This window comes from Opisthocomus hoazin, chromosome 6 (genome assembly GCF_030867145.1).
Source record: "Opisthocomus hoazin isolate bOpiHoa1 chromosome 6, bOpiHoa1.hap1, whole genome shotgun sequence".
NCBI lineage: Eukaryota > Metazoa > Chordata > Aves > Opisthocomiformes > Opisthocomidae > Opisthocomus > Opisthocomus hoazin.
In genome coordinates, this window is record NC_134419.1 from 52,668,821 (window position 1) to 52,682,969 (window position 14,149).

Here is a 14,149-nt window from a genome sequence, read left to right on the forward strand (position 1 = left end):
TGAACTGAAAAAGCACAAAGTTACTAAGACAATAATTTAGGGGTTCTGCTGAAATCACCTGGCTTAGGACCTTTTAGGAAGTGCACCATGGTTCGCTTCATCTGGAATAAGGGTAGAGGAGCAGGGTGAAAAGGAAGCAAAGATATTTTATCAAGGGCTCTTGGAACTGACACTGCAGAAGTAATTACAAGTCAAAGACAAATCCAGAAACAAAGTCATCACTGCCAAAAATTAGCATGAAATGCTCTTTATGGAAGCTACCATTTAGCATATGGGTTTAACTGTAAAATTCTTCCACTACTGTGCTTCAGAAATATTAATGAAATCTGAGGGGAACAAGACTACCGAAACACAGAAAGCAAGACCCATGTAAGTCGTGAGAGGGCATATAGTGACTGACAAATACCATCTTTGCTAGATCGATCCTTAAAGCTATTTTATCTGCCTTTACTTTCACATAACAGTTTTTAGAAAATTCTCGGTTGAACTTAATCATGGGACTTAGTATATTCACTGCCAATCCACACATACGCTAAAATTGCAGTGTATGCGCAGATGAATACTGAGAGCTCTTCCTTGCAGAGAAAGATTTAGGAATTCACTTAAGACCAATTTTTCACAGATTACCTATTAATTTCCTAAGCCATAAATCCATGAAAAGTATATACCTTACTGGTATTTCCCAATAAATGAAAATAACTGAAAACATTTCAGCATTTTCTTGGATAATTATTGCCATGAATATGCCATATGATTTGGGTTCACTCAAACCTATTTCAGGCTCCTCAGTACTCTCAACAGTGTATTTCATAGCAAGAGAAAGAACTTTATGCTGTAGGCGTAGAACACTTTATATACAAAACCTTATTGAAAGATGATTTTTCACTTTATGAATTCCAGTAGAATTTGGTGTAGTATGGTGAATAATAGAAGTAATTATAGCACATCGTAATCTCATCAAAACCAGATTCTTGGGCTTCACAGAGAACAAACGAGCAAGTTACGAAAAATCATTTAATTAAATATTTTTTGAGAATTGACAAAATACAGTCCCTAACACAGCTGCTTTACTGGAAAGTGGAATCAGATTACTCTATGAGAACAAAAGAGAAAGTACTATTTCCTCACATTTCTTAACCACAAAGAATTATTCTTCCCCTTTTTGTTTCATATTAAAATAACGGCCAAGTTAGTGACTCAAAGAAAACTAATGCTGTAAATATTGACCTCCATAGGTCTGAAATGATGGCTGGTACCACTGAATCTTTGAAACACGGTTGGAAGACGTAAGTGGAAGTTTTGTAAACTACTGTAGAATTTTGTAGTGCTGTGTACACCTTGTGAAGTCTTAAATAACTGCTAGAGAGTACAGACAGAAGTGATTTACAACAAACAAGTTCAGTTCAAAACTATCTACCACTGAAGAGCTGACTAATTTTCATTTAACATGGTTACATAACCATGAATTAAAATAAGAACTCTGCCTTTTCAATGTGAAATTCAATTTGTCATAGAGTGTCTCTTTCATGCCTGATGACAAATGACAAGATCATTTCTTTCATGGTTTTTGATTTTGTTTTTGTAATGCAACCATAGTCAACAGATATTTACTGTAACATTTCATTACCCAGGTTAACCTGCAGTGTGGAATATCCTAGTAGTATGTTTGCAGAAAATATACAATTTTTAAAATGTCATCAAACTGAAAGAGATAATTGGAATAGGATGAGTGAAAAATTCATTTGTTCATTCTCCCTGAGGACAGACACTTTCTCTTCAATCGAAAATGAAGAGCAAAGTGGAGGAACAGCTTTGCACATAAATAAGTGCAGAGGCCTAATCTACAAAAATAATGCAGAACAGTTCATTCCATTGACTTCTGCCAAAAAACAGCTTAGGTAGGATCCTTACAAAGCTTCAGCATCGCAGATACCCTGAGCTTCTAACAAGGCTGCATGGGAAACCCTAGACTGCTTGTGAAACAATATATTGCCCAACGGAGCTCTTTGCAGACTAAAGGCACCCCGGGGAGGCTGTAATCGATTATGCTGCTGCCAGTGGCTGAATAAACAAAGGAGCAGACTTTGCCACAGTTTCATTTATTATGCTTTAAAACTCTGTGTTGTCATATTTGCTCAATTAGTAAGTAAATGAGTTCACAGTGCAATCTTTCCCATTTAAAGATGAAAGACCAGGAGTGGTATCTAATTGTATTGGAAGGCATGGACACACTCATCCTGCTGCCCAAAGTTCACACACACATAATTCTTATACTGCCACAAGAGAAAGACAAGCAAGATGAACCTCATAAACATGTTTGAAAAGTGTTTTAAATTTATGATTCAAGCAAGCCTTTTGTTCATACAAAAAGTATGACTGTTGTATGACTGTTTAAAATATTACAAATTTTAAGTAGTACAAAACAGCATAGAATTAAAAGGTATTTCCTGATACCACACCAATTAACTGTCAAACAAAGAAAATTGTCAAACAGAAAAAATCCCCAAGTCCATAATATACTAACAACAAATGTAATTGACTTCTGTGGGAATCTTGGATAAAAAACAAATACAGGATCAGATCCAAATATAGTTCAAACTGCAAGTCTAGAGAAATAATCCTAATTCTATTTAATGGAGAAAATTGGCCTCACTCTGAAACAACTTGTGTGAAAGTAAATGAAAGACTTGCTCGTGTTTTATTGTGGGAACTGGATGGTGCCTTAGCTTTGTTTCAGTATCAGAGACCATTAGATCTCTCTCTTTGTGATTTCTAATGGGCCAGGAGAGGACTGTGGGGAACAGGAGAGATACTAATTTTGATTAGCCAAAGAAAATAACTATCTGTAAAGCTCATTCCCATAACAAATATTTCTGAAATTCTATGATTCCCACTAATAATTCACCCAGAAGAATATAAAAATATCTGAAATACAGGGCAGAATAAGGGTTAGTGACATCAAAACCACCCAATTCACAGTGCCCGAGTACTGTGGATATGGGTCACTAAAATTTTTATGCATAAGGCACTGTAATCTTTATTACTTAATTACATTTCAGGAGAATCATGAATGAATGGGAACATCTTTTTTAAAATTCCGCCCCATAGTTCTAATTAGCCTAACACACTTAAGTTTAGGAGAAAAAAGATTTTCAAGAAAAGCTGAAAACAGAGCTGATGGGAAATCTGGATGAGAAAGTACTCAAGAAGAATGATTATATAAAAATAGAATTGGAGAGAGGAGAAAATGGATACCAGAGTTACCTTCAAACAGGATAAGCAATTAATGTTGGCTCTAGGTTATTTTATACAAAGCATAGGAACTCTAGCAGAATTATTTCACTCCAGTTGCCCTGAGTTGATACACTGCATCCAGTTGCAGATACTGCATTTTAAGCAAAATAAAGAAAAAAGTAAAATAATCTAGAGAAAATAAAATTAGAAGAAAGATTGTTAAAATTACCTATGATGTGTTGAATTGGTTCAATTTGGGAACAGGTCAAGCGATACGAGAGAAAAATCCCCCACTTGATAAAAATTTGTAGCATAAGGAGTAATAATCAACATTATCAATAACAAATGGGAAAAAGAAAACACAAGAAAAAATCCAGTAATTTGCAAAAAAGATTTAGGATGGGTAACAGAAAGCACTTCTACAAACTCCATTTGCAGCTTTCTCTTCATCCTTCTCTCACAGCAACAGCATTTACCGCTTCTATCCTACCCAGGGAAGAAAGCCTGATCTGTAGAAAGACCACTGTGTAAAAGCACACTGTTAGGCACTGAAGCAAACACAATTTGTAGCTAAGAGCAACTTTCATTGTTTCATCCATGCTTCTGAGTTGCCAGATGTTGGCAAAGAATACATAAGCTTCTTACAGGCCACAAATAAAAACCACAATTTATCTGAGGGTCTATGCAACTTTAATACTTCCTATATTAGGCTATCAAAAATATGAATTAGTCTTAGGTCACAGCAATGTAATGGATTATAATTTTGTCAGTGTAGGTAGAAAACTGGGCTTTGAAAAAAACCACAAATTTGCACATGACAAAATATAAACAGCTAGGTGTATTATAATCAATACAGAGAAAGATGGGTGACTATCAATAGGCTAGCAAGAGGTAAATGATGAGGTTCCAGGAACAAATAATGACATGATGTCGTAAAAGTTTCTCTCCGCTGGATCAAAGAGTAAAATCAGCATGTATTCCAGTAAAGAGAGACTTTAACCATTGAATATAGAAACCATGCCAATAAACAAAAAATCACATATTCAGCACAGTGAGTAATAAAGATGCCTCAGAAATATAGGTAAAGCAGAAGTAGCCAGATATGATGTCATCAAGTTCGTTTAAAATCTGTCTAAAACTAATTATAACAGGCCCAGCTCATTCCACCTTTCAGGATACATCAAGTCTATGCACTAACTGCAAGATGAAGAAATATGATTAAGGCATAAAGTAGATTCTTACTTCCTTACATTTCCCTGAAACTGGATATAAACTCAGTTTTTCAAAGCACATCCTTCTCTACAGAAATGGCAATATTCAGTAGCATATTTCAAGGCAGCTCAGTTAGGAACCTGCTAATATGGCATGGAATTTGGCAGCAATATGAGTGAACTCAGTAGCAAGTGTTTTAAGCACACAAAGTTGTTCAGAGATAACTATGATATTTTATCATGTGAAAATACATGTGGCTAGAAGGTATTTAATTTCTGGCAGATACAAAAGGATAATATTTAGGACAAGCGCTGTGTATGGCACTTAGTTATGGAGTTCAGTGTGATAGCCCATATGTTAGAAACAGTTCTCAGCAAAAAAAAAAAGCCAACCATAAAAAAAAAAAAAAAACACAAAAAAAAATGGTTAACACATCAGGGAGTTCTTAGGTGTGACTAAAACTCTGCATGAAGGGAGACTAAAACTTGTAGTAATCCTACCTTTTTTTCCATGTCTCTCTCCAAAACCCTACAGCAAATGGAATCAGACTTGCCTTCCATCTCCCCAGTACACAGCATGGGCTCCAGACATAATGCACAGATTTCAAACCTGATCATTACACTGAAAAAGAAAGTTAAGGCTTGCCATTTAACCAAACCCTTCTGATGTTCACACCTTTTCACCTGCTGCCAGTCGGTGAAATCAATTCAGCAAGCAGATTGTGTAAAGGCAACAGATTATATCAGTTTAGTTTTACTCCCTTGTGCTGTATACTATTATCCTAACAGCTGATTTGAAATGCCACCTAGGGGTCTGGAATGCCTAATAGCTGTCCTTTGCCTGGACCATTAGGCAAATAGGGCTAGTAATATTTTTTTCCTGTATCAAGAGCAAAACTCCAGCTCTCCACTTCCTGATACAGTATACTTCAGCTAGAACTGCTACAACTGTCTTGTTTTTCAATGCTTGAATAATTTCTCTTTTTCATCCTTACTCACTTCACAAGCCAACAGCCACAGGTCTTGCTATAACTGAACTCTGCATTGTGTAATACAGGAGAAAACACATTTCAGTAGAAAACTGGCCTTCATGAGTCCTATAGGTCTCTCTCCTGTACCTAAACCAGAAGAAAAGGGTAGGCCTAGCTAATCCCAGTTTAGCTGTTACTGAGGCTCTGCCAAATGCTACAGGAGAAACTGTCACTTGAAAGTACACCTCCTACAGAGGCTTATTTTGTTTCTTGCAGGCTTCCTACCAAGAACAAAAGTCAATACTACAGCTAGGCTTGTCTAGAGCTATGCCTGAATAAAACATTTACAAAAAAAGCAGCAGCAGCAAAGCTAAATACAAGTCAGAGATGCTCTTGAATCTAAATCCTAGACCTGATCAGCATCCCAAACTTTGGAAAGTCTCAGCACTGGAGAGCATGCAGTCCTCCTAAGAAATATGTCCACAAACATTGTGACCCCTGTCTACTTATACGCCTGTTAGGATGTAAGCTGAGAAAAAGTAACTGGTCCTATTTGAAGGTGAAGCCATCCTCATCATGACTGATTTTGTTAGCACAACTGGATGAAATAAGTACATGCCAGTATGCCAAAGAGGACTAACAAATTAGGTGCTCATACAACATAGCAAGTATAAAGATTTTCTGCAAGAGACAGAATATCTGCAGCTTTTCTCTTCACATTTGTTTCCAATTTTTAAATGTTTCAATGTTTTCAATGTTTCCAAATGTGTGGTCTTGTGGTCTTTTTCCCAACAGGTGAGATAGATACATACGAGTAATTACATAATCTGTCTTGCAGCACTGGAACTAAAAAATGATGGTACTGGAACTAAAAAATGATAGTACAGATTTTACATGCCAAAATTTAGTGCTAATAAAAGTAGGGAATATCAGTCAGGTGTGTTCCATGTACATGAAATGTATGCAGAAATGAATGACGAGACCGGAGGACATTAAAAGACACAGTCTTCCAAGAACCTCTCCTCTGTTTGACATGCCCTAGTACCTTCAACCACTGAAAGCCCATAAGAAAGCTTCTCTAAAGCCCCCAAAGGTGTTCTCCTTTTTCCCTAATGCAATTTTAAAAATATATCAAAGCTACCTCATTCTTGTGACAGGCATATTTATCCAGAGACTTAACAGCATCACTTTCCACTGCACCACATCCAGACAAATGAGACCAGTTCTTGAACACCTTCCTAAGAGTTTGGCCACTCCCATCAGACCACCAGAAAACAGAATCAAACCACACTGCTTTCTCAGAGGCAATCATACAGTGGATGGTAACAGCATTAGTAGTTGCCACCTTTGTCTAAATGTCCATGGGCACAGACCACACATCTAGTTACTAACTTTTGAGAAATGCTCTTCTCAAGGGCCAGTTTTGTTTACTTTTTTTAACTATGCCACATAAAACCCAATTTAGGAAAGGTACTAAATTTCCCTACTATGTTACTTATAACCACTGTCCCTTTGGTGTTTCGTCTATAACTTACTGCTTTTGACTTGAAAATAAACACATGCATTGAAATTGTCTTTTCTAATAATTACACAGTACCCTTCCCTGTAACTTATCAGACATTTATCACATTTTTATGTGCAAGTTACTTAGGGAAGGCCTTATTCTGCTGCTATTATTATTGTCAAGTAGATCAATCAAGCTCAATGGCATCATTTCTTTAATAAGACACTACCCAACATGAGAAAGAACGGATGAATCCAGCTCCCAGTAAGGTATCTGCCTCATTTCAGCTAGAATTATGCTTCTTCTAACCACACACATGCTACACGGTAATTTTCCCCAACTTTCCCCTGTGCTAGCTTTTCAAGTGGTCCTTAACTAGCTCTGTTTTATTTATGAAAGTGTATTTTGCTAGACTTTCCCCAAGAGCTTTAGTAAACAGCTATATGAAGCTTGTCTTTACTTATCACTTCTCCCCTAATGCACTCTAAAAGGAGGGGAGAAGGGGAGAACATTTAGAGAGGCAGAGCTTTGTTTGGGGTGTGAAGGTTTCTTCTGCTGTTAGTCCATGTCTTAAGCCTGATTTCCTTAGGAAATCATAATGTTTTCCCAGGCTTGTATATGTGTAAGTGCCAATTTGTCTCCTTTCTTGTTAGTTTTTAGCCAAGTAGCCTTTTTTGGCCTAATTTAGTAGATGGCAGAGCTCTCAAAAATATGAAGTTGTTACAAATTATGGGAATATTGGGAGAAGAACATAAGAGAGAGACTGTGTGAATATTCCCATTGAAGGAAAGATGCAGTGCACTATTCAGCTTGTTAGATGCAACAGAATTGAAAATAAGTAACTTTTCCCTCCAACGCAGTAAAGGCTTCCATCAACACTGAGCATCCATCAACACTGAACATCTGGTAATGCTATTTTCCACACATACTTCAGTAGTAGTTGCCAAGTTTGCTAAAAGAATGGCTGTTAATTGTCTTGAAAGGATGCCCATCACTCTTAAGCAAGGCAGGAAAGAGTTTCGCTGGTGCTCAAAAAAACAAGCTCTCTCAGCCAGGTAAGAGCATTGGAGCATTCTGCATATCTCTTTGGCATGTTACGCCTCAATTTGCCGGACTGTATCACTCACATTTAAAAAGCACAGGGAATGTCAATAAATGTATTTACCTTGCAAATCATTTGTTAGTGAAATGCACTGTTAATGATAAATGACATTCACTTTCTGAAGCAAAAAAATTACACAGTTTTTATTCAGCAGAGCTCACAGGCAGATTTGGGACTGCAAAATGCAAAGTGAATATGCACTCTTCTACTTCTCAAGCTAAACAAGTCTTGCAGATTTTTGAGTTTTAAACTTTCTGGTGTATATGGATCTTAGAACTGACAGTCCATCTAAAGTATAGTCCACCAAAAATAATTGCAGTATCTTTCCATAAAGTGGAGGAAAACCAGAATTAAGCCAGAGAAAATGTTGCTCTAGATATGTCTGGGTGAGGAACTGTGGTTCCATGTCAGTATCTGTCCATTTGTCTGCTTTCCCGTCAGTTTTAACCAGCTAGCCTCTTCTGGCCCATTTTGACTTCTACCTTTTTTAAGGCACAGGTGGTATTTATTTTGGAAAGATAGAAGAAGGCGTAACAAATTGTGTCATTAGAAAAGTTCTATAGGAGAGTCAAATGAATGTGAAGCTTAAAAACTCTGAATATTACAATGCTTGCCACGAAAGCACTTAGAAAGTAAATGAAATTAAATTGCTAAAAAAAACAAGCTGTGAAACTATTTTCACAATTTTTAAATCCATGAAAATTTCAGAAACTGAATAAAAAGTAGGCTGAAAGAGTGAAAAATTTTTAAATGTTTCAATGTTTTCAAATTTTTAAAAAAATTTTTACAATTTTTTTTCATTAAGTTTATTAATGAAAGACATTTTTAGAAATATGCTGGCTAAAAACTAAATATTAGCATTCACATCAGTACAAAAAGCTACTTTTCAAACCCAAATGATCATTATCTTGTTTTACCAGGATAAATAAGTTGACATTTAACCCCAAAATAGCCAATCTTCCACCATGCTCTGACAATGAATTAGAAGTTACTAGATCCATTCTTAAAACACAAAACAAACAAAAAAGCCAGCCCCCAAAAAAAACAAAAAGCTTGCACAAAGACAGGAGGACTCAAATGTTCCTAATGACCAAAAGAACAGAGAGGAAGAATAAACATTCAGGTATTTTAAATCTATGCCAATCACACTAGCATTAAAGTGAAAGAAGAAAGTGTCAAGTGAGGTTATTACTTTTAAATTCTAGAAATGGACGCACAAATATGGCTATCATCACAAGCACACAATTAGTTTATCCGAGTGCTTATTTTTCTAAACATCAATCCTCAGCCAGAAATCACAAATTTAGTTCTAAAAATATTCAGAGTCAAGAAATCATTAAGAAACCATTCTAATTCTTTCGGGTTTGAGTCAAAAAGCCTTTTTGATTTGTTTTCTATTCTCTTTCCTACCTATGGTTTTTTTTTCCTTTTTCTCTGTGGACAGCGAAGGTTGTGTATTTTCTTTACAGCCCTTGTCTCCATCTGTGCTAGCACACAAATACAACCTAAATGCCTCGGCCTCCTATGATCTCATGAATCACATACAGAACTTTTGCAGTAACTGCCACTGTACTGAGGGCACTGCAAGGGAATGCCAGTCTATAAAACTCATTATAAAAAATATTCACCTTACCAAAGCTAGATGAAGTAAGTCAGCATAAATTAATCTCTCCATTTTAGGGATCCAGGTCTGTGAAATCACGTTTGAAACTTGGGACTCAAAACCCATTAGTAAAGCTAGCTTTGGAAAGCAGCCGTTAGCTGACTATATACCAATTCTGGCTTTCGTAACCACTGAATTCGCACAAATAAAATACATTCACTTTGCTAATTTTTTCACTTTAAGTGTAATCTTTTCTTCAGGTATATAGGAAATCATACCCTTCACCTGTATGGACATTTGTCTTGGCAAGTGAACGGACTCACGTGTATAAAAGTTCCAGCCGGGAGTCAAATCAAGTAGGAAAACACAGCTCTTGCCAAAGAACATTTAACTTGTTATTAACACATCAGAAACCATGATCTTTCACTTTTTGTAAACTTCTGAGCACTCCCTTCAATATTACATATATTTCTAAACCATAATGATCATCATATAGAACACACAGTAGAAAATACAGCTTTTAGATCTGCACATATTAAAAATAGTGTCATTCAATTGGATCTGGCACTTCTATACCACTGTGCCTATCTTCTGCTTAAGAGAATGGAGTAAATAAGCTTTCTCTTTTTTTTTTTTTTGACCTTTTATGAATTGTCTTATATTAATAAAACATATTTATGGTACACTTCAGTGTTCTTTAAGCAAACGTCAATGTTTTCCACTTTTGTCTCCCTGGCAGACTCCCAATTGTGTCATATAAAACCTTCTGTATCTGCAGCGTTCACTTGCATTTTTGTTTCAGGCTATAGAAAACTTAAAAGCAATGGCAGACACAGACAAAAATAAAATAAATATCTAAAGAAAATCTGCAAGTGCTACCTCCAAGATTTCCATGTAAGTTCCCTGAAGTTAATGGAAAAAACCCAGCAACATTGAATTGGGTAGGATTCTTGCAGCTGAAGGGTTTTTGAAGACTTTTTCCGGTCTCCCAGTGAGCTAAGCACCCGATTTAAATTTCTTGTGCTTACGTTAAATACCATTTGGAAACATTTTTCAAATGCTTTCAGATTCTTAGCTTATGAATTTTCAAAAAAAGTCCAGCAGCAATTATTTATTTATTCTAACTGTCAGCACAAACTCTGACATTGCATAGTGTCCAATACTGGTACAGTCCTTTACACTAGGAAACACTGGGATAAATACAGAAGCATCCGAGGAAAAGATGGCAACACAGTCTAGACAGAGGATTGAAAATTACTCCCATGACTCTTTCCAAAGTCTTGAAAATGTTTTCTTTCCTTCAATTTCCCCCTCTATAAAATGAGAATATTAATACTTAACGAGTTTCAAGGATATGACGAACATTATGTGATACTTGTAAACTGCCTTGAAGGCAAAAAACACCATATGAAGGCTAAGTATCAACCCCATCATCAGAAATTCATGGTGTATCCTTTCCTCCTCCGTATATATGAAAGCAGGAAATTATCTTAGCAAGGAGATTGATAGCACCTGGAAATTGTAGGCAGCCACCCTCTAAATTACTGTGCAAGAGTCCCTTTAAAGTATTATATTTCTTTACTCAGTGGGACTGTATTGACTCTAGCATATATTGTCAGAAATGCATTATGGAGATGTTTGTAAGGGGGGAACTGTTACTGAAGACTACCTGTAACTGGTCCATAAAGCAGCTAGGGCGAACTTCCCAATGATGGAAGAGATGTTGGCTGTATTTCAGTATCCTCATCCAAAAATATGCATTCTGGATGATGTCAGAGAGAAGCTGTGCTGTTGTATAACATCACCACCACCAGCAAAGCTGGATCCAGACCTAAATTCAGCCCTGTTACATTATGCTGCATACATCTCTCCACTTCTGTTTTTTCCCAACACACATCAGTACCAGTGCCTGTCATTGTGAAAAAAAAAGAAAAAAAACAAACAAGAAATGCAGCTTATAAGTTCAAGGTACCCCAACACATCAGCTAAGGAACTGCATTGACAAAAGATATTTTAATCAAAAGCAAATTTAGACGAAGAGCTATTTCTGGCTCTTTCAAATTATTCACAGCCATATCCTCAGCAAGTTTAAATTTAGACAGTTTCCTTGATATTAGTGGAGCTCTGCTGCTTAATAGAGAATGATGATTTAAATTCTAAGAAATAACTAAAGCACTACTTGAGGTATTTGAAGATGAATCTACATTGAAATTTCATTCTTTATAACTTCACCTTCTGATGGTCTGCATCCACTAGTCTTTGCAGGAAGCAATTACACTTTGTTAATTCTATGACAGCCATAGTATAAGAATATGAGCTGTTTGGGTTTGATCTTGTCTAAATGAAATAATATTTCATATTCTATGTGGCAGCAACAACGTGCACACTGAAGAAAATTTAGAAACCTAAATTGGAGTACTCAGGCTATCTTGACACACATCCTATCTGCCCAAACTCTCAATCATTATTTGGAATCCAACACGAGACAATCAAAGGTTTACCCAAAGACCAAAGGACCTTTAGTTAAAAGTATTTATCATTCACAACCTCCAAATGTGGTCTTTTGTATCTCAGAAACAGAATACTAAAGTGGAAACAACCAAATCTGTAACATTTTTTTCCTATCTCACCTGCATAAGGCTGCAAAGCGCCTCATATCTTAGTTTTAGCCTTTGAAGTCCAGCACTTTGACTTCAAGGGCTAACTTTAACTGCTAGAACATATCTCCTTCTGAAGGCATTGAGCAAGTTCAACAGTACTTTATGTACTGAAAAACTGTTTCATCAATTTTCATCTTCTCATCTCTAGACTTCACAATCCCAGCCTTTTCAATCTTTCCTCATAGGTATTATTTTCTAAGCCTCTTATCAGTCCTATTTCTCCAGCTTCTCTACATCCTGACTGATGCCCAGACCCAACACAACATAATTCCTTTTCATAACTAAGTAGTATCCAAACTGCACTTAGCCTAAACATGAGTATTGTAAATGTTTCAGCAATATCTGTTCTCTTTGTAAAAATCTAACTGTCCCCCACCTCTTGAGATTTTGTTGTGTGCATATTTTCCTAGCATACAATGTTGAGAAAAGTGAATTATATGTTACTAGAAAAAAAAAAATAATTGAAGTCTTGCTGTCAGGAAAAGACTGAAAATATGAATTAAGTCAACAGTAAAGATTCCAAAATTGAGGTGAAGAATAAAAATAACTTCTAAATGAATTCATTTCTCACCTCCTTTTTCCAAACCTTTTATTGTGATTTTGGACAGTCCAGTTGATGACTTTTGAACCCTTCCCACTTTTGAAAAATTGCCAGTGCTTCATATAAGAAACAGAGCAAAAGGCACCCCTGAAAAATCTTTTCTCTGTTACATTTAGGATAACAAGACACCTACCAACCTGGTGTTCTCTCAGCACTAGAGTAATGGAAATCATAACTAACTCAGTCCATACTATAAATTCTATAATTTGATTCTTAACATCATTTTGCATTTCCTGTTTCTAAAGGAAAATGAATACTGTCATGCATAGTCCATTAAAAAGTGTTCTAGACCAGGTTTTCAGCCTGACACATCATGACTGATGAAGGAAAGAATACTCTGGAAAAACTGAAGTGAAAATCTCATTTGGATTAAGTTCTTTCACATGATCTCTAAGAATGAAAAATTGTTTAAGGTCAGAGAAAGGAATTTTCACGTTTTTTCATTGTGCACAAAAGACATGCAAAGTTCTATCTTCAGTAGATACAATTCCTCAAATTAACATTGGTTTTGACTTGATAATTTTAGGGGGGACATGAGAAAAGTAATGCAAGAGAGCAGAAGACACATGGAATCATGCCAATAGAAGTTAAAGGCTCAAAACACTTCTGAAGAGCATGAGATTAAGAAAACCTTTATATTTATCTTATTTAACACTGTATAAAACGAGATGCAAACTTATTCCTAGCAAGCTTTTTTCTTCAGTTATGCTTGTTTCCCTGGGGAATAAAAAAATCAAATATATTTTAAGCCAACAGACAACTGGGCATAAAAAGACTGCAAAAAAGGTGAAGAACCACTTAATTCTCAAGCTATCACAGACAAGCATAAATTTAATTTCTAACAGGAAAAAAAAGGCAAAATATTGTTGAAGGAACTGTAAAGTACCCATTCACCTTCTATTTTCACAAGTGTATCCAATGCAAGCTCTCAAAACCCTTTACAGGGAGTTTTAATTTGTCAGGCACTTCTTCCCATGCAGCCAGTGCTTGGTTTGCTATAAGAGAGACTTTTTTATTTTTCACATAAAGACTAACATAGCTCTGATGCTGGAGTTCCAAATAACCTGACATGCTGGTGTGTTCTCTGTGTTGCAAAACAAACAGCATAACTCAAAGACTTAAGGCATCAAGCTAGGCCATTGACAGTGTGATTCAAAGCATCCCTCTTCTCCATCACATTAGAGATACCTGTGCTTCCACCTGCAGTATTTTTTTCAAACTTCCAATTGTTCCGATGCCAGCTGCCTCTTTATTTTATTGGAG

At 36.1% G+C, this 14,149-nt stretch overlaps 2 protein-coding genes across 4 annotated transcripts in view; one reads left to right on the forward strand and one right to left on the reverse strand.

Annotated features, from left to right (window-relative positions):
- CTNNA3 (catenin alpha 3) overlaps positions 1–14,149 on the reverse strand; it is a 577,723-nt gene that overhangs the window by 333,269 nt on the left and 230,305 nt on the right. The window lies entirely within an intron of this gene.
- LRRTM3 (leucine rich repeat transmembrane neuronal 3) overlaps positions 1–14,149 on the forward strand; it is a 96,654-nt gene that overhangs the window by 31,789 nt on the left and 50,716 nt on the right. The window contains exon 3 of one of the 3 annotated variants that reach the window (XM_075423095.1): positions 1,236–1,286. The exons of the other annotated variants lie outside the window; for them this stretch is intronic. Coding sequence (XP_075279210.1) covers positions 1,236–1,241 — 6 coding nt within the window. The 3' untranslated portion in view covers positions 1,242–1,286. The remainder of the gene's footprint in view (positions 1–1,235; positions 1,287–14,149) is intronic. 3 annotated transcript variants of the gene reach the window in all.